Source organism: Condylura cristata, unplaced genomic scaffold (assembly GCF_000260355.1).
Source record: "Condylura cristata isolate star-nosed mole 26May11 unplaced genomic scaffold, ConCri1.0 scaffold00015, whole genome shotgun sequence".
Classification (NCBI taxonomy): Eukaryota; Metazoa; Chordata; class Mammalia; order Eulipotyphla; family Talpidae; genus Condylura; species Condylura cristata.
The window spans coordinates 40145893-40171862 of NW_004567116.1; the positions used below are offsets into that span (position 1 = coordinate 40145893).

General features: G+C 36.7%; 1 protein-coding gene across 2 annotated transcripts in view; it reads left to right on the top strand.

Moving 5' to 3' along the window:
- Positions 1-25970, top strand: part of UVRAG (UV radiation resistance associated) — a 238662-nt gene that overhangs the window by 64036 nt on the left and 148656 nt on the right. For both annotated transcript variants that reach the window (XM_004683215.2, XM_012725607.1), the window contains one exon: positions 782-864. In XM_004683215.2, coding sequence (XP_004683272.1) covers positions 782-864 — 83 coding nt within the window. The remainder of the gene's footprint in view (positions 1-781; positions 865-25970) is intronic.

Here is a 25970-nt window from a genome sequence, read left to right on the forward strand (position 1 = left end):
CCTAGTAACCAATCTTTTAATGTCTCTAGCGACATGACTTGTAAGAGGTGCTTAAATTAACATTATGGCAAACATTTATGTTGTGCTTATCACATCGCTTTCTTTCATTTTACAAATTTTAATGCATTGAATTTCCATGACGATATATTGAGTTTGATAATCTCACTTTCGTTTTATAGATGAAGAAACCCAGGTTAAATTGAAAGGCTTAAAGTGCCTGTTCATGATTACAGAGCTGGCATATTAGGAGTTTACTGTGTGATCTGTCCATCTAGGTCCACAGTCCTTGCTTAACCACTGTTTACTTTTCCTTTCTTAAATGACAGATAATCTGTTTTCTTTTTCTTGTGGAATTTGGCTGTGTTCTCTTTAGAAACTATCCTTTCTCCACGGAGTGGAGCCATTTGTTTTTGGTATGCCTAATTATGATTTGGAATGCCTTTTTCTCCATTAAAAATTACATTTAATGGCTAGGCATATATATTATTGCTAATACTCCTTTTCAGTCACATAATATGTTAAAAAGTCTTCTGGGGTTTCCCTGGGAAGCTTACTGTAATTTATACTGTGCAATGTTTCTGTGGAAAAGTATCAGAAGAAATTAAATTCATTTACCTAAAAGATCGAACTTCAGTTATTAGAAGTTGACTTAATTTTTAAGAATTTCTTAGTGATTTGCTGTTAATGAGGTGTTATCAATCATCATTTAAAAAAGACAAACATAATTGCTTTGTGCACATATTTTTTCCACTTTGATTAATTTGTTGATAATTATTTTTAGGGTTCTTCAAATGTGCAGAAGAATATTCTTCAGGTGGATCAGAACTGTGTTCGCAATTCTTACGATGTCTTCTGTTTGCTGCGGTAAGAAGCTGCTTAGAGCCCTCTTGCATTAAGAGTCCTCCTTTTGAGTTTGTGACATTGCACTGTGAAGAAATGTATGGGAGGTTTAGAAGTTGTTATTCAGACTTCACATTTTTTAGTGAGGGCTTCATAAATTTTGTAGCTACAGTGATTTAAGTTTATCTCTTTCATAAAGCCTTTGGAAAGCCCGTTCCTTTCTCTGGGCAGTGGGGATGAAGGCTTGGAAGCCAGTGATCTTAAAACTGGGTCATGATCTGTTTCTGTGCTTCTATGTTATAAGGAGCAGTAACCAGAGGTACAAAATTTAGACTTTGCAAAATCTTACAAATTACAGCTTTACCAAAAATGTCCTCCAATAGCCCCAGACATTACTTAGAGTTCTAACCTACTGTTCTTAAAAGAATCATGTTTGGCAAGGCAAAGGAGCTTTTCACAAATCTCATGCTTAGAAGCTTAACTGCCTCGGCTCTATATTTTCATAATGTCTGGACTTAATTTTGAAAGGATTTTAAATTTGGTTTTAATTTTTAATGTAGTAATATCATCAAGGACATTTTCCCAGGGGGAAGACTACCAAAATAAATGCAATTCAAAATAACAGTGACACTCAACCTGTGTTCACCCTACTCAGACAAATGGTTCATTGAAATTTGATTTTGGCTGTATTTTCCTAATGTTTACGTAACACATCATAAATTTTGGGCCACTAGACATCCTCTGTGTATCTACTAGGGGAAGAGTCCAGAAGGATGATTGGATGCTTGTCCAATTGGTTAATTGTTTATTTAATAAACATTTTTGAAATGCGCCTTTGCTTTGCAAATGTTGAACCTTATTAAGCACCATGGTAGGGAGCTGGGTGCATGGGCTGTGTAAATTGCCCTTAGGAGACACTGATCTCAACTAAAATAACCACACGTGTTTGATTCTTACCTATAAGATGCTTTCACTTTGACTTCTTAGGATACATGAAAGAATGGACAGGATTTAGAATTGGATGGTGGAGATAAAAAGCAAGAGTGTCCAAATATAAACCCATATTTTTGAGCCTGTGCAGTTTGGGATGACATTAAACTTTAGTTATTGAAAATAGGAATGTGCAGAAATAGTTTGAAGTGGTAGTAAGCTGTGAATATTTCTTGACCTGTTACCTCAGTAAAGTGGAGAGTATAGATGTTACTTTAAAAAATAATTTTGATTGTGTGATCTCACACAAGAAATATGAAATATTTGCTAAAGGAATATGTAGAATTAAAAGAAAAAAAGCATGCAAAGCCATTGAGAAGAGAAAGATTTGGGGTAGATAGCCTCATAAAAGCTAACAGAGTAGAGTGAGTAGTATTGGCAGCTTTGTGTGATACAGGAGAATAGGAGCTGAGGAATGACGTTTTGGTTCAGGGAAGCAACATGGTATAATAGAGAATGTTCTAATTAACCAGATCCTCATTTATCCAATTAGCTTAAATCATGTATCCCCTAATTCTTTTGAAAAGTGGAAGCAATGATTACAAGTTGTGTGCCTTACAGCCATTTCACATATTATCCTCTTAGAAACTTTTCTGTGCAGTAGGGATTCGTCTTTGTTTTCAATGTAAAGGCTGAAGACAAAAGATGTTAAATAATTTATTTATCTGGGGACACACAGAAGTGAGAACCAGACAGGAGGTTGGTATGAAGCAAGGCCTGAAGATTCTTTTCAGTTTCACTTATCTTCTAAGACTGGTGGTTACTAGGCTCATATACCATAATAACAGAAAAGTTTCTGAAAATCATAAATAAATAAATAAATGCAAAATCATCAGGTAAATTTCTGGTTGCTCAGTTAGTTAACACTGATCTTGTAATGAAATGATTTTTGGGAGTTCCGATTCTAAGGTATGTTAGCATTCTAAGGTGGTAGCAATCTAAGTTTGCCTTTTTATTAACAGTGATCTTCTCATCACCACTGTGTGAAGGAATTCAGAGCTGATAACACAGATATGTTTTTCCTGAACTTGATCAAGTGTCTGTTCTGTCAACTAAGTTATCGAAACTTAGAGTTACTCTGGGACTGGAAAGTTACCATCATACCTGTCAAAGGTGATAAGTAAAGTGGCACTTCCTCATGGTTCTCTCAGACATTAGTAGAGCGGCCGTCATCTGCTCAGTCAGCTGGTCATTTGTGCTCCTCTTCCCACGAGGTGTGAGAAGTGCTTACTGGACATTGAATTTTTTGCCTTGCAATTTTGTTCATAGTTTATTTACCCCTTTAACTTAGGCGATATTTTTCCAGACAGGGGTAATAGCTTTTCCTCCTCCAATTGCTTTTCTTGGTTTATGAATGGCTACTTACTGAGCTGTAATTTTATCTGAAAACACAGAGTTTAATATCATTTGACTCTACAAAGTTCTCTGTGCCCTTTGAAGTCAGGTTTAGATTCCAAGTCTTCTGATTCTGTTATTTTGATGTCTCTATTCAAGTTAATAACTTTGTCTTGTGCCACTCACAAGCATACATTCCTTCTGCTTTTTTTATGTGAATGTCACAAAAAACTAGGAAATCTTGAAGAAGGCAAAGATCATAGAGCACCTAAAAGTGGACACGAGAGCTCCTTCAGGTGACTGTATTGTAACATTTCGCAGGAGGTGGTTTTATCCAGATTCCTTGGCCTGTATTTTAATATTGTCAGAGTAGCTCCAATTTACATCCAGTCTGGGTGCCGTTAAATGAATTTTTACTTCTTAACCCTGGAAATCCCTCTTTTGAGGGTCAGTTTGCATGTAGGCAAGCATGTGAGGCATGTCACTATAAGCTTTGGTACCATGGCTACTTCAACTTAGGATGTTCACCACCAGGTGTCAATGTTGCTCTTTAACTGGAATGTGAAATTTCATTTCTTTTGAAATGAGAAAAGTGGGGTTATAAGTTACCCTGAGCATTTATTTTTAGAAGTTAAGTTGTTTTTTCATTCTGGTTTTCTTCTAGTGTAGTTTTATGTTATTCCCTTTTGGACATGCTTTACTTTGGCCAGCGTAACAAGTTCGAGTAACTTTGGTTTTGTACCTGGGTCCAGCCCTGTAACTGCCATGCTCCGTGACTGGCTGCAGGACTTTGGGCAAGCTATTTGCCTTTGGTGTGCCTCACCATACTTTTGCAACATGAGGGTAATATTTGTCTTGTAAGTATATAGAAGAGTTAAATAAAGGTTATATACATGAAAGTCCTAGAACACATACTGGCATAGAACAGAATTCAATAAGGAATAGTTTTTATTTTCCCCTCTGCTTCTGTCTCCAACTTAACTTTCTCTATAGGACAGTGTTCCCTTTTAGTTACCACCGGCTTTTCTAGTATTAAGCACAAATTCCTGCTCTTTTGTCCTTTATAATGTCTGCATCCTTTGCTTTTAGAGTTATTTTAATTACTCATAAAAAGTGATAGAAATTACCATGTGTAAGTCTTCACTTCCTAATGGCATCAAAAACTTCTTGAAGGGAGGATTTATTCCATATGGTTATATTTTCTCTTGTCATTCTAACTTATCCACAGTTCTTAGTACCATCTGTGAGTCCTAATGTGGTCCCATTCTGAGGGTCTGTGGATGGAGTATTTTCTACATTTTCTCCCGGAGTTCTCCCCTGTTACCACCTTTGACCAAAACACTCTCAAATCTCTATCACTAACTCTTTCTCTCTTTTGGATTTCTGACCTTTGTTTATCAAACTGGGGTAGTATATGCTATTTTGATTGGTCAAATTGAATTATTCTTCGAGTTATAGAGAACAAGGGTTTTGTCACTAGTACTGGTTTGTGGCTAGCAAAACGAGGAATTTTGCTAGAAATTTCTAGGCCATTACTTAAAAAGTATTGAAAAATACAATCAGATTTGTGACCCTTCACAGCTACCTTTCTGTCACGGCCTTCCTCACAACATCTGGTGAGATTTCAGACTTTTATTACTTAATCTTATGTTTTCTATAGATTTTTCTGAAAGAGCCATTTCTGGCTTTCTAGAGGCAAATTGCCATGTTCCTTCTTCCCACCCCCTATGAAATTTCAATTTTAAAAGGGAAATGTTATACCAAATGAATTTTGTAGGGTATTTAGGGTAGTGGTTAGAAAGCAGGATGAGCTGTACAAAGGCATAATACATAATCTTTCAGTTTTGGATGTTATAACAACTTTGAGGTTTGCAGGAAGAGTTCATTTTGTTCTCAACATCTAATGATCTTTCCCTGAGTGATTACAGTTATATAGAATAAAGGTAAGAACTCAGCTACAAACAAGAGGTGTCAAAAATTTATGTACTAAAACACCCAAAAGACACAAAAACACTGATTGAAAAAGATACCTGCACCCCCATGTTTATTGCTGCTTTATTTACAATTGGAAAAACATGGAAGCAGCCCAAATGCCCCAAAGTAGATGACTGGATTAAAAAGATGTGGTACATACATACAATGGATTATTACTCAGCAACCAAAAAAGAGAAACACATGTCTTTTGCAGCAACTTGGATGGAGCTGGAAAAGATCATGCTTAGTGAGGTAAGCCAGAAAGAGAAAGAAAAATACCGGATGGTTTCACTCATAGCAGGAGTATAATGGACCAGGCGAAAAAATAATGAACAACCATATACCAGAGACATTTTGCGGGGGTGGAGTGGGGAATGGGATCAAAAATGGGGGGGATTGGGAAATGCACGGGATTATGGCGATGGCACACAGGTGATTTGGTGATGGAAAACCCGTGGGGATTACAATTGAGATGGGAAAAGGCATAAAATGATGTAAAAATAAACTGTTATAAAAAAATTTATGTACTAAAACTCATGTATTTTTTCATTCATAGTAGATACTAGACTGTTAGTGTCTCACTTTTAATAAATTAGAAGGGAAATGGGTAGGACTACTCTCTTAAGGTAGACTGACAGGAGAAAGGAAAGCTGATGCTGTGCTCTGTTTGTGATTTACTCTTTCCGGAATATAGTTAAGTGATGTTATCTTAGCTAAGGTCCTGCCTTTCTCGTCACTATGTTTAGGTTCTTAAACAGCCCTTTCTTTCGACTTGAAGGCAGGGGAGAATTAGTCCAACTGTAAAAAGAGACTATTAGAAAAGCAAGCGACCTTCTTCTGTGTCTTCTTTGACCAAGTACATCTCCACATCACTGTTCATAGCAAAAGTGAACTGAGAATTGTTATGGGCATTATGTTAGTTTTCACTAGTGCTGTCTCCATTTAACAAATGAGGAGACTCAGGTTAGAAATGTAAAAAGATTTGCTTAGCTCCATAAGATGAATATGTTAAGACAGACTGAAATTAAGGTCTGCTAAGGTCTATAGTTTGTGTGGTTTTGCCCACAATGCTGATGTCAAATCATCAGTAAAATATAAAGTTGTGACTATTGTAGTGGAAAGCAGAGATGTGTGGGAAATTTTAGACAGATTTTTTAATCAAAATTTAAAATATAAATGTTTTTACTATTAGATATAAACTTTGACTAAACAGAATTTGCATTTATACATAATAGGGCTTTTTATTCTTACTTCTGTGTGTGCAGGTGCATGTATGTAGACATACACCTGCACACACATGTCCACAGATGCAGGATTTTAACAAAATCCTGGAGTGATTTCAGGTGCATTTCCCCCAGCTGTTTACTTTTTTGTCTTCTTTTTCCTTAAACCTTCTACCCCCATATCCTGCCAAAACCTACCCATCACAGCCTGAATGTTTGTGTGTCCTTCCTAAGGCCCCCAAATTCATGTTGAAATATAATCTCAGTGCATTGGTATTTGAGGTGAGTACCTGTATAAAAGAGACTTCAGAGAGCTGCTTCCCAGCAGGTTACACTGACTAGGAGAGCAACCAATCCGAGAACACATGTCCACATGGCTCCTAGGTCCCCATTTACCAGTGTTAACAATTGTTATGTGTCCATCTGTATTATTTTCCAGGTAATATCTCTATGTGTGTGTTTGTGTAAAATTGCAATATATATAGTATGATTTTAATTGCTTTTTTAAAACAAAATTGGAGTGGATATTATTTATATGACTCTATATCTTGCTTTTCTTATTCAACATTCAAATCTCAATGGACTCTTTTAATAGTTTCTTAATAGTCCATAGTGGTAGTGGATCATATTTTCAACCCTGTTGGTAGGTATTCAATATTTACTTTGGCTCTGGTTTTTAGTTTGATTTGCTATTATGTACAGTACTGCAGTAAATATCTATATGCACCTATAGCCTTGTATTTATGGTGTTTTTATTTCTGTGGATTAAATTCCCAGGAACCAAAAGGGTATGTATAATTTTAATTTTAAGAGATACCACATTGTGATCCCAAAGGGCACAACATGGCATTACTCTTTACTTTGCATCCTGGCTGGCAATGGATATTATGATTTTTTTGTGTGTTTTGTTTTAAACTAGCTTGATGAATATAATTCTCACATGACTCAGCCTATAATTTACAATAATGAATATATTGAGCCCATGTATATGGAGATTTATACTGCATTTGGATAGTTTTGCCATGTATGTGTATGTGTGTTTCCAGTAAAGAACTACAAAAACCATTTTTAAAAAATGAGACAAATATGTCATGTTTACAGAAGACCTATCACCCAAAGACTGTCACTGAAAGAAAAAGAAAAAATACCTTAAGGCTTAATTTTCATTCACCTTAGTACAAGTGTTTAGTTTTAGCTACAAGGTAAAGTGAATAACTTTTCTTGAGTTTCATGGCTCTTTAGTGATATGTAAGTTTGCTTTTTGATTTACTTAACCTGTTTTTTAAAATTGAGATCCACCAGCTATACAATAAAGGTCTTTTGCCCTTCTCCTACCCCCCAGTGCATGGTGAAACCCAGTCCCAAAGTAATGGGATTTGGAGGCAAGGCTTGCATTTTCCTCATAGCTTTTTAAGGGTTTTGGTATTTTTTCCCTAAATTTGTTAGTTACCTCTTAGTATGCCTTATCCAATGTGTTTATATTTGCTATGTGGCGTAAGTCTATTTTTAAATATCTTTTGGGTACTCTGTCTTGGTTTAAGAGATCTCTTCTGTACCTTGGTTCTACCTATATATTTGGGATTCATATTATTTTACTTTTAAAATCATTTCTATACAATTGGAGTTATTCTAGATAGTTCTGTGTATATTTCATGTATCGTGAGGTAGAGATTAATTTTCTTTACAGATGCGTATCCAGTTCTAGTGACTTACTTTATTTTCAGATTTAAGTACTTTGTGTCACACACACTTATTTTATAATTCTGTTAATTACTTGAATAATTTACAGCACATTTTCTACTTATTCTCAGGAACTACTAGTATTGCAGTTAAAAATATTTCATTTAGGGCCCTCCCTGGTGGCACAGCCGGTTAAAGCACTGCACTAAGAAGCTTAAGCCACTTCCACATGGGTTCGATCTGCCCCGGAGGTGACCACATGGCGTGGCAGACCTCTCCTGACCCGCCTGCTGCTCCCCTCAGCAGTGTACTTCGTCGATCTGCCTGTCCTGTTCCCCACTCTGTCTCTGGTGAAGCCTCTCACCGCCCCTGAGCCTCTGGCCTGTACCCCAGTTCTGTATGCACAAATAAATAAATATTTTAAAAAAAAAAGATTTATTTTTTTTATTTGTGCATACAGAACAGGGGTACAGGCCAGAGGCTCAGGGGCGGTGAGAGGCTTCACCAGAGACAGAGTTGGGGAGCAGAACAGGCAGATCAATGAAGTACACTGCTGAGGGGATGCTGAGGGGAGCAGCGGGCAGGTCAGGAGAGGTCTGCTGCGCCATGTGGATCACCTCTGGGGCGGGCATTGAACTCATAGCTTCTTAGTGCTGTGGTTTAACCTGGTGCGCCACCAGGGAGGGCCCAGTTGCAGTATATGTTTGATATAAAATATCTGAATACTTAATTTTAGATAAAGTGCTTGCTAATGAAGTATCATACAAAGTAAAGTAAACTGCAGTTTAATCAAGTTAACCAGTACTCATGACTGCCCACTAGATCTCAAGGTCTTCAGGACATCCTGTGGACTGTTCATGCTGTAAGGTCTGTTTTCTCTAGAGTACTCAGTGTTCCATAGGGAGTAGGAACATAGTGGTTCATTCAAGTAAGCCCACCTAAAACAATGCACAGAACTCCTGACTGGAAGCAATGTCAGTTTCCAATGTTGTTCAAACTGCCACTGAAATGTTTAAAATCAGTATAAAGAGGTAAAGAGCCTCCTCTCAGGTCAGTTGAGTACACTGAGTAGTCAGTCCAAGAGATGTTCTCTGTCCTCTCCTTCAGTTTTGGCTTGAATTCACAGGGTTACTTTACTAAGACTGCTTTGTTTAAGATGTCACTGCAAATTAAGGCTTTGCCATCACACCCCTTCTAACTTCTACATTCCCACTGGTGCCAGGCATGTTCCAAGGCAGCTTTCCAAGGGTTAGTGATTTCACCTGATGTCTCTGCCAATAAAAATAACCAGTTACCATTAAACACCTACCCCACCCATTACTTGATTTTTACATACTGTTTTATTAAGAGAAGTTATCAACTTTAGGAGAATTTGTACATTATGGAGAATTAATACATTACGCACACCAGGATCTCACCTGGCCCTTGGGGTAAACTTTATTCTAAAATTGGGATATTTTGCCTTTGAAGAAAATCTGAGATTCGTTGTGTTTACCTGTTGATGAGCGTGGTCATCGTAATAGCCTCTTTCCTCTAGTAGATTCTTTATCATTGCAAGTACCTTATTAGCATGAGAAGCCATATTTTTACTTTGGAGACTTGGAATATGAAAAGTAGGACAGATGAACAGATATAGCCAAGCAAGAGGTCTTATATTCATTGAGAAGTTAATAATATTTCCAAACATTTTGTTGGTATTGTAGGATAAGTCACAATCATAGCCTTTTCTGTGTCCACACAGATTGGTTTTTTTTTCCAATTTTTAATTTTTTTACACATTCTTCATCTTATGCATTTTTCTGTCTCCGTTGTAATCTCCATGGGAGAGCCCACACGGATGATAGGGAAGGAAAGTAGTATTTGAGTATCTAAAATATGAATGACACTTAAATACTTAAAGGGAACACATATTTTCATAATATTCACAATAGTTGTGCTACTGTAATTCATTTTACTGGCAAGCAAACTGAGCTAGTATGTTATTCAGAGTCCAGCTCTGTCCACATGAGAATTTTTCTCATGTGGAAGAATTTCCTGTGATAATCCTTTCTCTCCTTGAGATTGCACCCACACCCCTTCCAGTAAACTTTCCTGGTGGTGCACCTGAGTATAAAATGTACCAGGCATATCTCAAAGAATGTTGTGGCACTTGTACAAGGGAGGTTTTGTAATAGACTTCCCTAGGCATCCAAAATGGGCTCAACATATTCCTTACCCCTATACCTTCCTGTGCTGGAGGTGTTGACTGAAGCCCGTAGCTTTGCCTGTAGGGAGTGTGCCTATAACTCTCACTTTGTGCTGCCATTTACTTCTTTTCCCTCAAACTGGTATAAGCATGAAGTGATCAGATACAATGGTTTTTCTGTAGTTGGTAAATTTCAGTTTTCAAACTCCTTTTCTTAAATTCTTTGCAGGAAACAGACTAGTAATGCTGTATAGACGTGACAGAATCCTTGATTTTTCTCTAAGTTTCTTTGATTCTAGTGATAGTGTACACCAAGAGTTGCCTGACTAGCTTTCAAAAAGGAGCTAAGATGATGTTATATTGCATTCGTTGAAATACAGTGTACAGATCTAGAAGTATTAACCTTCTCAGATTTGTGTTAATTAGGAACACAACGTTTGGGATAATTTCTTTCATTTGAGTCTCACTTTACTTCAATGCTGGAGGAAATGGCCTGGATGATGAGAGGTCTTAAAATAGTCATATGAGAACTAGTTGAGAATAGAGGTTATTAGCTTGGAGATGAGTAAACTTCAGTTGCTTTTTTAAAACTGAACACATCATTTAATTAATTTGGCAAATACTTATTGGATAATAATAGTAAAATAGACAATTTGTTGACTATGTCCTCTGGCTAGGTAAATCATACTTTATCTCACTTAATCCTCAAAGCACACTAATCAGATTGATGCTGTTCCTTTACTTTCCAAGTTTACAAATGAGGAAACAGAGATCCAAAAGGGAAATTGACTTGCCTGTTTGAAGACAAGTAGGTTTTCTGCTCATGTTCTTTCTTTTCTCCTTGCCACTACCCACACTCTATCGAAATTGGGCTTATTCTGAAGGAATGTAAATGGAGAGAAAAAAAGTCTGTAGGCCTATATTGTTCTGGGTAAAATAGTGAAAATGCTAAGAGGGATATGAAGAGTGCTGAGGTTGATAGGATGAATTATTTTATGCAGGATAGTCACAGAAGACCTCACTGAGAAGAAAGTATTTGAGCAAACACTTGAAAAAGATAAGACAGCAAGCTGTATTTGGATATTTGGAGGAAAGCATTCCAGAGAGTAGAAATAGGCAGAGTGAGCAAAGAGGTCAGTCTAGTTTGAACATAACGAACAAAATGCTGGAAGTCAGATTATATATAGTTTCAGATTTTTTCCAAGTATGATGGGAAAATATTGGAGGATTATAAGCAAAGATGTGATGTGAATTGATTGCTATTTAAAGAACAGCATGGAGAGTAGCTGAGAGTAGGGGCTGGCAAGTGAGAGCAGCAGGAGAGATTAGTTCATTGAGTATTATAGTAGTCAAGGCAAGAGAAGAAAGTGACTGAGACTGGTCTGGTCGCAGTTTAGGTAAATGAAGGTAAGTGGTCAGATACTGGGCATATTTTGAAGATAGACAATGGATTAGATGTGGGTATGTGAGAGAAATTGGATTTAAAAATGACTCTTAGAGGGCCTCCCTGGTGGCTCAGGGGTTAAAAAGTGTCAGTACTGTCAAGCTATTGCCTGCCACGGTGGCCTGAGTTCCATATCTGTACAGTCCCCACCCAGTCCCCATTGGGTATCCCTAGCAGGCCAGGGAGCTGACCTGCAGGACACAGAAGACCTTTCCTGTCTCACCTGCTGCTCCCCTCAGCAGTGGATTTCAGTCATCATTGACATTTTTAAGAGTAGTTTTTATGGTGCTAGGAGTAGCATAAGGTAAAATGGAAGTGAGGGAATGAAGACAAAAAGTGTAGATACTTCTGGTTTTTTTTTTCTCTACAGAGGAGCTGGGAAATGATAGTAATGCTAGAGGGAAGTGAGGACAAAGGATGTGATTTTTGTTTTAATATAAGAGGTATTTAGCATATTCCTGTGCTGAAGGAAAATTTGATGATATCAGAGAAAGAAAGGGGAGGATAATAGTAGGCACAAAAAACTTTGCATCAATGAAAATGGAGTCTAACTTGTAAGTGAATGGTCCAGCCATGGAAAGAAGGACTGGCCATGTGGGGCCTGCAGAATATATGGGAACAGACAGAGAATCATTTGCTAGTTTTGGTGATGGGAGAATGAATACAATGACCTCTGATTGCTTCTCTCTTTCAATAGGACTATCAGCCAGGCTTCAGCATTATTGAAGGAATTTATAAAAATTGAGAAGGTTTTAATAGTCATTTGGCTAATGAGAGTGTATTAGTTGGCCAGTGGTTCTCAAACTTCAGTGTGCATCACAATCAGCTGGAAGACTTGGTATTCTGCTGATAACTGTGCTCCAGCCCCAGAGTTTCTGAGTCATTAGGTGTGGGTGAGGTCTGGGGCTTTGCATTTCTGACTCTCTAGATGTTGTGATGTTTCTGGTCCAGCAACCATACTTGAGTTATAAATTTGAGGAAGACCAATAAACATGCTAAGTGTATTTCTCTAGCTGTATTCAGCTACTTAGGTGCAAAGGTAGAGAAGGCATTGAATTGAATTTAACCCATTAAGAGTCTTGCAAGGTACATTCAAAGGGCTATTGGATTGATTTGTATGCTGGATCATCAAATCTAAGCTGGATCAGGAGAGGAGGAGGACATGAAGGCACTTTTTAGTAAAATAAAGGTGTGTACCTTGGAAGTATTTCTTTGGAGAAGGTGAGTTCCCTATCTCAGGAGCACATGTCTATCTGTTGCTGTCACCACTATAAATTTCATAACAGGGGCCCTCCCTGGTGGCTCAGCGGGTTAAAGCACAGCACTGAGAAGCTAAATCCACTTCCGCATGAGTTCGATTCCCACCTGTCCCGGAGGAGATCCACATGGCGTGGCAGACCTCTCCTGGCCCGCCCTCTGCTCCCCTCAGCAGTGTACTTCCTCGTCGATCTGCCTGTTCTGTTCCCCACTCTGTCCCTGGTGAATCCTCTCACCCTCTGCATCTCTGGCCTGTACCCCAGTTCTGTATGAATAAATAAATAAATCTTTAAAAAAAAAGTTTAAAAAAAAAATAAATTTCATAACAGAATGGTGTAAGAAGGAAATAAATATGTAGTAAGGGATGAAGTGAATTTTATTTACTAGCTGTTGGAGGAGTTGAATTCAGTTATCTCTGAAAGTCGGTGCTATGTTTGTTGCACAAAATTGTGAATTCACTAAGTGGCATTCAGTTGTGAATTGTACACTTTAAAATGGTTAATTGTATGTTATATGAGTTTTACCTCAATTAAAAAATGTCTGTGGTTAATATGTTTATTTACATTTCATTTCTGCTGAATCCATCATTCTCTAGAATATACATGATGCACATCTGAGACCTTTTCAGTACAAAGAAGTAGAAAGGTAGTTGCTGCTTTCATGAAACTTAGACTTTGGGGAAGGATATATATGTGTATTGGTACAAAGTGATAACTGATCACATAGGTGACAAATCTTAAGCACCGCCCAGCCCCTAAAATGGTATAAATAATTGCTGTCAAGTTTCTGAGAATAAGAGCACCCTTGGGTTCCATTTGAACCTCAGTGTCTTTGGCACAAAACATCTTTCCAGGTGTCCTACTTTTTCTCAGTGTTAGCATTTGAGACAACCTACTTTGCTCAGTTTTCAAAATCTTCAAGTTTAAGCTATGACATCACTTCAAAACTTTGTGGAGGAGGATTAAGTTGATATTTTTTAAAAGAGCATCTTGTCAGCTAAATCCCCTGGGAAAGGACTCAGTGGCAAAAATATAAGGGACCATTGTGGTTTTGTTAGGCTTGATTGCAATCTGGCAGAATTTATTTTGAAAATATTTGCTTGTTTAAAAAGAATCTCTTGGGTTTTGTTGACTAATTTCTATTGGTATTTTAGGTATTAATTTTTCACAATGGTGCTACAAACATCTTGAGTATCTGCTTTTAGGGGAAAAAATCAGCTGTTTTTTATTTTACTTTCATTTTAAAAATGTCTGTTCTTATTTTGCAAAATGTTTTTGCAGAAGTTCCTTTGTACACTACACACCCGGTTTCTCTTATTCTTAAATCTTTCATTAATATGATTGATTACAAAAAACTCAGTCTCCTCCTCTGCTTCTCCACATTTCACACTATTTCCTCACAATACTTTCTCTCTCCCCACCCCATGTGTTTTTTTTCCACCCTAGTCCAAGCAATTCTGTCACACCAGCTCAATCTCCTGCATTTTAACACTATTCTGACACTAGCTACATGCATAGCGATAGCAACAGAGGCCACAGTTTGAGATGTCAAATTACAAGTCCAGGTTGTTATATGTCCTTTTGACCAATTGGCTAATGAATTAGAGATTGCCTCCCCTCATTCTGTTAAGTTACTTGAGTGACTGATAGAACCCGGGGAAATAGTTTATGTACTCTTTACTAGTTTATTATAAAAAGATATGATGAAGGATACAGAAGAATGTCCAGGAGGAAGAGAAGCTTATAAAGCAAGCTTTGTGGGAACAACAGAGAAGCTTCCCTGCCCTCTTCTGGTGAGCCACTCTATTAGCACCCCTATGTGTTTCTGACGGTCATACTGTGGAATTTTTATGGAGCCTTCATCATGTAACTGTGATCAATCATTAACTGTATATTCAGTCTGTCTCTTCTCGTTCTCTGTCTCTGTTCTCGTTGAACAGGGCTAGAGTTGAAAATCCAGAACTGCTTTCTAATACATGATTGGTTTTTGTGATGACTAGTCCCCATTTAGGAATTCACAAAGAGTAATGTCTTAGAACAAAAGACACTGTTATCATCCAGGAAATTTCAAGGCATTTAGGAACTCTGTTAGGAACAGGGGTCAAAGAATAAACATTAGATCAAAAGATTCTTTTAGTGCTCTTTACTGTTTAGGAAATAACCAGGGCTACTAGGAGCCCTGTAATAGGAACCTGTGTGTGTAGATTTCCCTGTGTATGTATGTATGTTATAATTAATGACCGGGCATATTATTAGCTTAACTGTATCAATCACTCAGAATCCTTTTGAAGGATCCAGTCTGACTGTCATATTATATTTAGTCCTCATGTCTCCTTACTGTCAGTTTCTTAAATTTCTTTTGACTACCAAGATAGTTTTGAGGATTATTGGTCTATATTTTATAGAATTTCACTCAATTGAGAGATTTGATGGATATCCTACGATTATACTGGGCGTATAGATTTTTCTAACATTTTTGATGGTGAAATATTTATGGTTATGTGTTTGAAAAACTGTATGGAAATGCTGACAACCAAGAATTTTGCTGTATATTATCTATATGAACTTTGGGGCATGCTCTGTGATAAACTTTGTAGATGAGAATTTTAGGATAAATTAGGTAAAGGTTTTAGAAAGCCAGTAATGTATAAAAAGAATGGTGGTCAATTTTTTGCATAAATATCACTGGGAGCAAATCTTTACTGCGAACCTGCTAATAGGAGAGTCTTGTACTACTTGTCAGTTACAGCAAGTCCTGAACAGCCGGGCATAAAATCCACATAGTCAAGTGCAAGCCAGAGTGCTGTTCTGTTGAGTCCTTGCCTGTAGGAATAGAGTAGTTCTCTGGAAAAAGGTTGGGTTAAAGCAGGTAGTTTGGGGCTCAGGAAACCTTCTCTCTTACCCTAAATCTACATCTTGGCCTTAGGAGTCATAGCTCCTAAGAAAGGAAGCACCTTGCCATCTTATATTATAAAACTCTGGTATAACTGCCTATTTATTCTATTTCTTTCACTAGATTGTAACCTTTGTGAGGACAAGGAGTCTAGTTTATCTTGCTCATTTTATAACCTCTGGTCTTAGGCCATTCCTGAGAATATGCTAAGTGTTAATTAAGTTAAATATAAATGCAAGTTTGTCAGTTTATACAAGGAACAGAGGATACTCTGGATACTGCATGTAGAAAGGTAGGGCATGCTTGTTTCATATGTTAAAAAAATTAATTCTTCCGGATTTGATCACATTCCTCTGCTTTAGGAAACCTTCTTGGATCTTAACTTCACTTCCTGTACCCTTAATGAGTTTAACCAGCATTATGCATCCTACACACTTAGCATTGTTATCTTTTTATATTGTATAAGTGCTTTATTTCCTCAACATTAACTATTTTCTTCTGAATGCTGTTAGATGCAAATATTGAGCTAGTGTTCATACATAATTTATTATTCTATTTAATTATTATTCTATTTAATCCATTCATTAACCAGTATCATATGCAATAGGCAGGTGAGACTTGGGAGGGTTTAATAATTTGTCCAAGATTCTATACCACCTCAGAAACTTAAGAACTCTTCTACACTATTTTTAACAGGACACACTTGAATTCAAATTTATATGCCAAATGAAGTTCTTTTATACATTTAGAATTCCACTACAATTCCATTCTGGTTTCCTTGATTTTATATTTGACCAAAGGACCATGTTAATCCTAACCCTTCTCCATACCCTTGGAGGTGAATAGCAAGAGTGCTAAATGTCTAACTTAGTAGTTCCTTATATGAGAAACTATTATTATAAATAATAATGCTCTCTACTTATAGAGAGCGACTAAAACATTTTTTAATTTCCCAGAGAAATGTTATTAGTTAAAGTGTGTAAGTCATTTCAGCTTGGATGCTTTAAGATGTCCTCTAGAAATCATAACTTCTCAGTGCTTTATTATTATTTTTTAAAGATGTATTTATTTATCCATACAGAACTAGGCTACAAGCTAGAGGTGCAGGGGCAGTGAGAGAATTCACCAGAGACAGAGCAGGGAGCAGAACAGGCACAAGTACACTGCTGAGGAGAGCAGCGGGCAGGTCAGGAGAGGTCTGCCACGCCATGTGGATCACGTTCCGGGTGGGCGGGGATCGAACGCATGCTGAAGTGGCTTTAGCTTCTCAGTGCTGTGCTTTAACCTGCTGCACCACCAGGGAGGGCCCAGTGCTTTTTTTTTTTAAGCTTCTTTTTAATATAAGTAGATTTTGATGGTAGAGAAAACATTGTAATGTGGAATTACTCTGTGAAACCATTTGAATAGACTTGGAACATTGTTTATACATAAATAAATTCACCACTCTCAAAAACAGTCAGAATAGACACAGTGTGTACTGGCATCTGCAAGTAAGCCTGCCTTTAAAACTGAGTTTTGACTACTTGAAGGAGGCTGCGAAAAGGGTCTTTGATAGAAAGTCAAATTGTTGTTTTTTTCCCTTTTTGTTTTTTAAAATTCCTTTTAACTTGCACTGGGAATTCATGAAAGTCTCTTTTCAAATGTGTTTTTTGTGACATGTACGTACCATAACAACTATCAGTGTTGATTTCTTTTGTTTCCCTGTTTAAAATACTTTTTTCCAAATGGAAAATTGGTATTATCAGTTTGGTTCACTGTGATTCACTTTTATGTATTGTTTATTTCATCTAGGAATAATTTAGTGCTTTTCCACTACTTATTGTAGTACCTATATGATGAGGATAAATATTTAAGCAATATGTTCCCAGCCTTCAAGGAATTTTGATCTGTCACTTATTCAGACAACTAAGCACAGAAACACAGTTGTAGTAAATGCTCTCGCAGTATCCTATGCTTCCTGCTCTGGGATCACAGGGAAAGTGGTTCCAAGGTGGTTGTGGTTATGGGAAATGTCCTGAGAGAAATAGAACCTTATTTCGTTTTCCTTTCTTTATTCTCTCCTCAGAATGTTTTTTAAAAAAGCAAAACTCTACATACTTGTTTTAAAATAAACTCTGAAACGAAAAACAAAAGTTCATGTTCTAACTATTCCAACCTTGCTCCAATCTCACTCTTTAGGTCACCTTTACATCTTTGTATTTTCCTTAATCTTAGTTATTCTAAAATCTTGAAATTATTTATTTTGTTTCTGTTTATTTGATAATCTTTGGACAGGGACTTTTGTCTTTGGATAAGGAAGATGAGGAATTCAGCACATTTATAGTATTTGTAGTATTATGGACACCATTTGGTATTTATCTTTTTCCTGCCTTATTTCACTAAGCATAATCTCTTCCAGCCTCATCCATGTTGCTGCAAATGCCATGAGTTTATCTGTTTTGATTGCTGAGTAGTATTCCATTCACTTATCTGTTTGGGGGCATTTAGTTTGTCTCCATATCATAGCTATTATAAAGAAAGCTGATGTGAACCTAGAAATATAGGCTTGCTTTTGAATAAAGTGTTTGGTTTCAGTATTTTTTTTCTTGGTAGATACTTAGAAGGAGAATTGCTACTACATATGGCAGATTCATTTTTTAGTCTTTTCAGAAACCTCCACATTGGATCAGTCTACATTGCCACCAGCAGTGTAAGAGGGCTCCTTTTGCTCCACACTCTCACCAGCACTTGTATTTGGTCATTTTCACTGATTTTAGAGGGTATCTTATTGTGGGTTTGATTTGCATTTCCTTGATAATAAGTGATAATGAACATTTTTTCATATGCCTATTGGCCATCTGTATATCTTCTTTGGAAAAGTGTCTATGTAGTTTCTCTGCCCACTTTTTGATTGAATTATTTTTCTTTTTGTTGAGTCCCTTGCCAGATCTATGGCATGCAAATGTTTTCTCCCTTTTAATAGGGTGTCTCTTCATTTTAGTTGTAGTCTCTTTTGTTGTGTAGAAACTTTTAATTTGAATATAATTCTTTATATTCTCATTTGTTTTCCTTGCTGTTGGGGATGAATCCACAAAGATCACTGAATTTTATGTCACATAGTGTTTTGTCTATATTTTCTTTCATGTATTTTAATTTCAGCTCATATCTCTAAGTCTTTTATCCATTTTGAGTAGATTTTTGTATATGGTATGAGGTAGTGGTCTAGCTTCATTCTTTTGCATGTGGTTTGCCAACTTCCCCAACATCATTTATTGAAGAAACTTTCCTTGTTCCACTGTATATTCTTTGTTCCTTTGCTATAGTTTAACTGTCCATATATTTGTGAGTTTATTTCTGGGCTCTCAATTCTATTCCATTGGTCTGCATGTTTTGTTCTAGTATCATGCTGTTTTAATTATTATGGCTTTGTTAGTGTAGTTTGATGCCTGGAAGTGTAATACCATCATTTTTCTCCTTTTTTTTTTTTTAATCAGAATTGCTTTGGCTATTTGAAATATTTTGTGGCTTCATATGAATTTCAGTAATGTTTATCCAATTCTTTGAAAAATGTCACTGAGATTTTTAATGGTATTGTATTGAATTGGAAAATTGCCTTTGGTAGAATGGCCATTTTGACAATGTTGATTCTTCCAATCCATGAGTAGGAAATACCTTTCCATGTCTTTGTGTGTGTGTGTGTTTTAAACAATATCTCACAGTTTTTCTTGTACAGGTCTTTCACTTCCTTTGTTAGGTTTACTCGTAGGTATTTAATTTGTGTTTGTTATAAGTGCAATAGTTTTCTTAATTTCTTCGTCTTATAGCTAATTGTTTGCATTTAAGAAGACAACTGATTTTTGTGTACTGATTTAGTAATCTGCCCCATTGTTGAACTGATTATAGTATTGAGAATGGATATCTTTGTCTTGTGCTGGGTCTTAATGGAAGTTTTCAGTTTTTCATCAGTGATGCTACCTGTGTGTTTGTCATATATCGCTTTTATTATGTTAAGATGTTCTAATTATCCCCAGTTTTTCAGTGGGCTTTATCATAAATGGGTGTTTGCATATATGTTCATTGTAGTCTCATTCTCTGGGTTTCTAAAGTGTCTCGTGTAACTTCCTTTTCACTTTTGATCCTATTTATTTGCATTTTATCCTCCTATCCCCCCCTTTTTTTAAAATGAGCTTAAATAGGTGCTTCTGTATTTCCTTTATTTTTTCAAAGAATTAGGGCTCTCCCTGGTGGTGCAGCGGGTTAAAGCACAGCACTAAGAAGCTAAAGCCACTTCTGCATGAGTTCAATTCCCGCCTGCCCCTGAGGTGACCACATGGCGTGGCAGACCTCTCCTGACCCGCCCGCTGCTCCCCTCAGCAGTGTACTTCGTTGATCTGCCTGTTCTGCTTCCCACTCTGTCTTTGGTGAAGCCTCTAGCCCGCCCCCGAGCCTCTGGCCTGTACCCCAGTTTTGTATGCACAAATAAATAAATCTTAAAAAAAAAAAAAAATTAGGCTTTGGTTTCATTAATCTTTTGGACTTTTATTTCCATTTATTTCTGCTTTAATATTTATTTTTCACTCCCTGTATTGGCTTTTGTTTATTTATTTATTTTTGTTGCTGCTGCTGTTGTGAAACCGGGCTACAAAAGGGCAACAAAGCAGGAGACCAGATGGAAGGATGAACAAGCCACCCACTTGCCTAGCCTCTGAGACAAGAGAGCCGCCAGAAGCTCCAAAAGGCCAAACCTAAGGGCTGTAGCAATACCGCACCCACACAATAGGGACCTATGGGCTATAGCTGAATAAAGGATGGTGCCCAGTAAGAGGACAGATCACTGTCAGTGGGATTTCACCTATGCACGCAATTTCAAGAGACTTCAGGCTTCAGAAACAACAACCAGGGCTTTATTTTACAAACAGGAAACAAAGAGCTTACTTGTATCCTCAAGTGGCCGATTATTTCACCCAGGTAGCACCACTGGTTCCCAGGAGTTCTGGACAGCACTGGCCAGTAGTGACAGTCACTACTGGTTCTACAAAGGCATTGTTTTAGAGACACCCAGTGTTAACAGTTCTTTGTGAGTTGTTGGTTGATACTAATAACAAACAGCTATCTGAGACACCTGGCCCAGGGCCTTTGGTGCTCCTTTTAGGCAGTGTCAGAGACAGCACCAAGGCCCAGTTTGTGACAGAGTCTGTTGGGTTCTCTTCCCTCCTTGGAGGTTGGCTGCTGGATGCTTCTTTTTCTCTTTCTTGGGAGGCAAGGAATAGTCCTCCCCTTCTTCCTTTGGGGGCTGGTGTCCTCTTCTCCAGGGGCTGAGGTCGCCGTCTCTCTCAGCTTCCTCCGACCCTAGTTTATATCCTCTTTCAAGGTACCCACCCACAAGTCTGATTGGATAATTTTTCAGTCCTATCTATGGCTGTTTGGACCATTTACCAATCAGCCCATAGCACTTGGCTGGTCCAATCCACAGTCCAGAAAGTGTGCTTTACTTAAAAATCTCTGAAGAGCAACTGCCACAACTGACTTGTGAGAGGCTGGGTCCTGGTAACAAAAATCTAATTGGACTTTTTTAGTACCAATCAACTAGTAGCTCTCACCTGATTGATCTATTCCATGATTCAGGAAATGCACTGTTACATAAAAGGGCTCTGAGGAGCACCTGACAAAAAGGCAGTGACTAAGCTTTGAGAAACGGGCTGCAAGTGACTTGTGGTGGAGCAGCAGGGTGAAAGAACTGTGTGCCTGCCGGCTCCCACCACTGATGTGGCTGGGTTCCAATAACAGTTGTTCATTTTTCAGTTTCTTAAGATGAGATTCTGGATTGTTTATTTGGGCTTATTTTGTTTGTTGATATTGGCCTGCATTATTATATACTTCTCCTTTGTACTGCTTTTACTATATCCCATAAGTTCTGGCTGGTTGTGTCCTCATTATCATTTGTCTCAAAGTATTTTTTAATTTCTCCTTTGATTTGCTTGTGGGTTTAGTGGTCTTTCAATCTCCATGTATAAGATTATGAGTGTTTTTTAATCTCCATGAATAAGATTTTCCTGCCTTTTTTTTGTAGTTGAATTTTAGTCCAGTACCTTTACGGTCAGAGAAGATTGTTATGATTTCAGTCTTTGTGAATTTATTATTGACACTTGTCTTATGACCAGTATATGATCAACCCTGGAGAATGACCCATGTGCGCTTGGTAGAAATGTGTATTTGGCTTTTGGGGGGTTCAATTCCCTATAAATGTCTACTTTGCTATGTTGTCATACCTTCTCCCTATGCTTCAGCCTATAATCTTCTCCAAGCTGTCAGCTGGGGTGGGTAATCATTAGTTTTGTCTTGTTTCCTCACTCTCAGGTATTACTATTCTTTGTTATCTGACTGCTAGGCCAGTGTCTTGAGAACAATTCTTACCTGTGTTTTCTTAGTTTTCGTTTTTGTTTAAGTTATTTCTGATGAGCAAATAAATTCAGCTTGTTACTTTATTTTAGGTAAAAATAGAATAAGTTAATGCTAGTCATAATGGTTTTGTTGTCCTGAGGAACATTTGAATGACTTCAGGGTAGAAAAAATAAGTTTACATTCTACATTAGAGAAATGTGGACCATAACTTGCTGTCTATATATCATTTTCATTGTCTTCCTTTCTTCCCACTCAAACCTGAGCTGAGGCAAATTTCTGGAAAGTCTATTGTAGGTTAGGCACAGTAGAATTGGAGTTAAAAAGATTAATGTGATCTAATCCTTTTCCATAGAGAACTCAGAGCTACAGATATTTAGAGACTATATCATCTCTAAATTATAGTTCTTAAGTTGATAGAACTGAGTTTGAACTAGATCTTCTGACCCCCAAAACAAATCTTTTTCACAATAACAAATTGCCCTTACATAATTTTCTCGCTCCACATATCCATAAAGACATAAAAGCTATATGCATACATGTGCGTATATTCTGTAGAACTCAGTAGACCTCAGAACATATAATATAAAGTCTACAAATCTATATAATCTCACCTTCAGAATTTTTTTGTGTGTCATGCTTATCAGTGACTAAAATACTTGTGAGGCATTTGTGAGTGTGTGAGACTGGTAATAAACTGGAAGTCAGATAGATGAAAAGGAAGGGAATAGAAAGTTGCACTGTTTTATTTTTTTTGGAACATAATTCAAGAATCGTAAGTCGTAGTATGGTGGTAGGAACATGTCTTTGGAGACACTGCAGTAATTTTGATTTGTGTCCAGTTAAAACTCTAACAAAACTGCCAATCTAGAAAGAATTCTGTATTTGCTCATTTTCTTCAGATATTAGGCCAAATGGAGAAATTTGTTAAACCACTTCTGAAATATTAATACCCAAAACTAAAATGAGCAAAGATAATCAAGTGTATTGGCAGTAAGGGATTCCTTGAAGACATTTCAATTTCTCGGAACAACTTTTTTGCTTTTTTATGCCAGTAATAAGACCACTTATACACATATAAATGTAGCATACGATGTTACAAAAAGGACAAGTGTGCATGGAGGAGTGTGAAGTGAACTTTAGGAATCTTGGAATTGAGACCCATGTTTCTGACTGGCATAGCTTTGAGATTTTGGGGGAAGTCACTTAACCTAACTGGGGGTCCATTTTCATATTTAAAATGAGAACATTGATTAAAAGACCTCTAAAATAACTCATTACTAACATTATCATGATCCTTTGATTAGAAAGATGACGTCATTGGACAAGAGCCAAATTACCTTGTTATTTCTAGAACTAACAACATTTTTTCCCCCTTACTATACTATCACATTTTATCTTTCAGTTAAAAGGTTATTACTAAGTCTCATTGCCCATCTAATTTATAAAACTTAGGCTCACATCAATTTTGAGATACCTGGAATATCAAATCTACCAAGACAGAGATCTGCCATTATGGAGCTATGCCACAAATTTTACAGGCACCTTACCAAAATGCTTTGGAAAGTGGCATTCTTGCTAGAAAAATTCATAGGTTTTAAGCGTATAATAATAATTAGATCATAGCTAACATTGAGTATCTCTCAAGTGATAATATGATAGTTGCTTTGTAAGTATTTAATCCTTGGAATAAACCTTTAAGGAATGTACTATTTTTATCTTCATTTTACAAATGAGCCACAGAAAGATTAGGTAATTTCCACTGGATCAAATAGCTAATAAAAAATAGAGCTGGAATTTGAACCACACTGATGTCACAACCTACCCTCTTAAGCTACCGTACTTTACTACCTATTATATCCATAAAATCCAAATGTGTCAATTTACCTATTTTCACAAATAGATAGTACTCTTACTGAAAGTTACACCTTAAAAGTCATATGACTTTATTATATATATTTTTGCATGTTTATAGATAATACCATTTTAATTATTCTAGATCTTGACTGGGGAACTTCAAGAATGAATCAGTTATGCTGAAGTATTATATAAAAATAAAGCAGCTCAGGTGATTATGATATATATTTGAATAATGAATTACTGGGTAGTCTCTGGATTGCCTGTCAGTTTGAAATGTTAATTACCATTCTGCAACAAAATGAGTTTTCACCATTGTTTTCAGCTCTGTCATTAAGCACACAGTTTAATTCAGTTGACATTTTGCTAGGTGTCTTTTCCTCAGTGAAAGAAGTTTTATATTCAGGAGTAAATTCCATTAAAAATGCCTTTCTAACTTTGCTTTTATAATGCCTGTATATATCCAACAACATGGCTGAAACTGTCTTTTTGTTCAAATTTTTGTTGTTGTCTTTACTTCTCCCATCTTTATTATTATCTTCTTTGGAAATTAGATCTTTTCTGGGAGCTTCTGACAAGATTGAAGCACATCTTAAAATGTATTGTCTTTTCATAAAACTTCCTTTAAAGTTAATCATTACTATTCACTCATCTGTCATCTTTTTCACTAGCCTGATAGTTTCATTTGGTCCAGAGTACTAGACTCAAATTAAGGAAACATTTTCCCACATTTGTGTAATCTGAACAACTTAAATTTTACACTGAAAACCATAGTCCAGGAGAACTTCACATGCCTGAACTTCAAGATCAAGTGAAAAAGTCTTCTTCACCCCTTAGACTGGTCTCTCGTGTTAGTGATAAGTTTGAAAATGCAAAATCCTGGAAAGGCTGCTTTCTATGTACCCATATAATTTCTGAAAGGAGATGATGGGGACTGAGGCTTTTTCATGAAAGATTAGAACAATGAAAATTAATGATAATAATGAACATTAGAATTTAAAATAAGCATTTTAAAGATGGGGTACCAGTTGCAATTCAGTTTGAATATTACATTTGAAAAGAACTATTTTTAGAAATAAGAAGTAGTTAAGACAAACAAACAAACAACAGTATTTAAATTACTGAATAACCCTCTCTTGTTTGTTCCTGAGATGATTCAGCACCACTACTTTCTGTTCAGACTAAATCAAATTCAGGATCTTCTTTTTGAAATATTTATGTGAAAGCCAATTATTTCAACAGTACTTAATTTACAATTAGTAGATACCAATCAGTTGCTAAGTGTAAAGCCCCTTTACCAGACTTAGTGAGAGGGAGGATGCAAGAGAAGATGAGAAGAGATATAAAGTTTATCTAGTTGAAAAGAATATATGTGGAAAGATTAGTGGTAGGACAAACATAAGCAAGTGTTGAACTTTGTGGTATACATGTTTATTAAATGAAATACCATGTATATCATGTCCTTATTTTTAATACTTTAAACAGGAAAACAAAGTAGTTTATATGATCTCCCTGAAGTCTTCAGGGAGGAAATGAAGAAAGCTCTTGAATTAGGAAAAGAATTTTGAGGGTCTCTGGAGAGGAATAAGAGCATATAATAAGGATAGAGAAGATAAGTGTAATAGGAAGATTTTACTGGAGTAGAAAAAGCATCTTGAAGTTATAAGACTGTAGGACAGGGTGAAATTCACATACAACACTATAAATTTTGGTGTGCTATAGTCTGTGAGCAAAGCCAGTGTATTTGTGGTAATGCGGTTATACTTCATAATGCGCCAGCACCATGACTTAACCAGTTCGATTGTATCATACAAAGGTAAAGGAGAAATTCTTGAAATTAAAGGCATCCCTAGATTACACATGTGGCCTTATATCCAGTAACTTTACTGAAAGGCTTTATTTATTTTTAAAAGAT